General features: G+C 48.9%; 1 protein-coding gene across 1 annotated transcript in view; it reads right to left on the reverse strand.

Moving 5' to 3' along the window:
* XBP1 (X-box binding protein 1) overlaps positions 1-2,373 on the reverse strand; it is a gene marked incomplete at its 3' end in the record, with an annotated part of 7,505 nt that continues 5,132 nt past the window's right edge. The window contains 5 exon segments of the mRNA XM_009330833.1: positions 1-522; positions 1,342-1,422; positions 1,425-1,505; positions 2,121-2,249; positions 2,333-2,365. Coding sequence (XP_009329108.1) covers positions 1-522; positions 1,342-1,422; positions 1,425-1,505; positions 2,121-2,249; positions 2,333-2,365 — 846 coding nt within the window.

A 2,373-nucleotide genomic window follows, 5' to 3' on the forward strand; every position in this document is an offset into this window, starting at 1 on the left:
AAAGCTATCCTCCCAAGCATGGTCAATGTCAAGCGGAGAGGACATGTCACTGAAGGGCGACAGGGATCCTTCATATCCAGAGTCACTACAGGCATCCAACAGATAGCTTGAGGCTGCAAGGCTACGATGAGAGGAAAGCAGATGAGAGATGCCCAGTTCAGGCACGAAGCTGTCTACAGGTTCTTCTTTCACAGATACTGGGACCTCAGGGATAGCTTTGTCTTCAGATGGAGAGAGAGATAATTCCTCAATTTTCACTAGCGTATTGGTTTGGTTGCCCATTTTAACAGGAATCTCCAGTATTAGGGGCTTTGTGTACACATGATCAAACCTTATCAGTTCATTAATGGCCTCCAGCTTAGCTGATGGGGACCCCAAAGAGGGAGAGGGGGAGGCTGGTATGGAATTTGTTTCTCCACAGATCTCTTCCTCCAGCTTTTCCAGGCATGCTGACTCTGAATCAGCATATTTGAGAAACATCTCTGGGTCCAGACTGTCCAGAAAGCCCAATAGGAGATCAGACTGCAGAATGAAATACTGTTTTAGAAAGACAGCCTACTACTGTTACAGCAAGACATCAGTCATGGCATCTATTAATCCTCATCCAGAAGGTAAAATATGCTAATGTCATCACAGAACTAGGAGTTTTACCACCACCACTATCAGAACAGACAGTTAAGGCAATTACTTATCTTTCAGAAATTCTTTGTCCATTAACTTTTTTGTAAGGGTACTGGCAATCCCCATAGAATTCTACATGCGTTTGATATTCACAGCCTCTATTAGAAACTCCTCAAGATCTTGGACCCACCAGGTACAAACACCACACTACCTGCTGGCTTCACAGAGCAAGTACCAGAATCTGGCTTAGGCAGACGTGCCCATGACCAAAGTTGGGGGGGGGTTGTTTCGGGGTTTTTTGCCTTTTTTTTAAGGTGAAAGATGCCTGTCCTTACATTTCTGGAAGTCGTTCCTAAGGGACAGGCTTTAAGTTCAAACAGCTTTGCTGAGTGCCAGCACATCAGCAAAATGATCATTTGTTTTCAACAACGATAGAAGCACAGTACGCTTTCAGTATTTGTACACTTTTGCTGTAAGAGCTAAGAGACTGTTTCAGGCAATATCCTCTAATATTTTATGGAAACAGGACTTGTTCAAGTTGCATGAACTCCTGTACTCACTGGATACAACCTAACACAGCTGTTTTGAGCCACAGGTATGGCATTCCAAGACTTGGAAAACAAGCTAACTACGGAAAGTCATCAAGAAGTTACAACACTAGTCTTAAATCCACAGTCGTTCTGAATTTCATGGGCATTTTGGATAGGAGTGGATGCTCACCTCTGAGTCTGAAGAGTCACTGCCATCAGAATCCATGTGGAAGTTATCAGAAATGGTGACTGCTGGGCCTGCACCTGCTGCAGAGGAACACGTAGTCTGAGTGCTGCGGACTCAGCGGACCCGGTCACCAACCTAATCTCATCCACCTGCGATTCCGTCACAACCTGTGCCAAGGAAAAAAATCATCAGTCACCACAGATGTTCTGGCAGACAGTACAGTACATAATCCTCAGGATTATGCTCTTCCTGCAACGGCTTCCAACATTACATTCTCCACTTGCTTGTCCAGTAGGAACCTGAAGGTAAGATCACTTCCAAAGTTGGCTCAAACTTCAGTACATTTGCAGATTTGTTTTGTTCGCCACTTTTAAATGACAGCCTGACCCCCTCCACTATACCCCCGTTCTTTTGAGACAGGCATACATGACTGTAACAGTTACTACTTCATTTCTAGAACATGATGTAGAAGAGCAGATTCTAAGATAATCTTAAAGACAGCTTGGACCTAGTCGGCTCGCTATCTCCCACACTACCAGCGGCGCCCGCTTCAGACCCAGTATCTGTTTAGTCTGCAGGAAAGCCTCCATTTGGAGGACAAGAGTGTTTCTGGCACATGAAGTATCCCTCTTCACAGCACGGCAGTTCCAGCCCGAGAGCTCTCAGGAGGGGGTTACTCCTCCCCGCCCACCGCCACGCAGTCACCTCTTGGAGCACGGCAGCTCTTGGCAGGTTCTGCCGAGGAAGAGGGAGACGAGCCACCAGCGCGGCAGGAGGCTCACCTTGGACTCGCTCTCCTCCTCCGTCTTCAGAGCGTCTAGGCCCAGGCGGCGGCGAAGCTCCTGGTTCTCCAGAGCGAGGTCACACGTCTTCTCCCGCAGGAGCTGGTTTTTCACCAGCAGCTTCTGGTTCTGCAGAGAGCCGTGAAGCACGGCGGCCGCGGAGCCGGCCACGGCCGCCCCCCGCCCCGCGGGCCCACCCAGCCGCCCCTTACCTCCTCCTCCAGCTCCACCACCTGCTGCTCCAGCTCCGTCC

Source organism: Pygoscelis adeliae, unplaced genomic scaffold (genome assembly GCF_000699105.1).
Source record: "Pygoscelis adeliae isolate BGI_AS28 unplaced genomic scaffold, ASM69910v1 Scaffold358, whole genome shotgun sequence".
Taxonomy (NCBI): Eukaryota; Metazoa; Chordata; class Aves; order Sphenisciformes; family Spheniscidae; genus Pygoscelis; species Pygoscelis adeliae.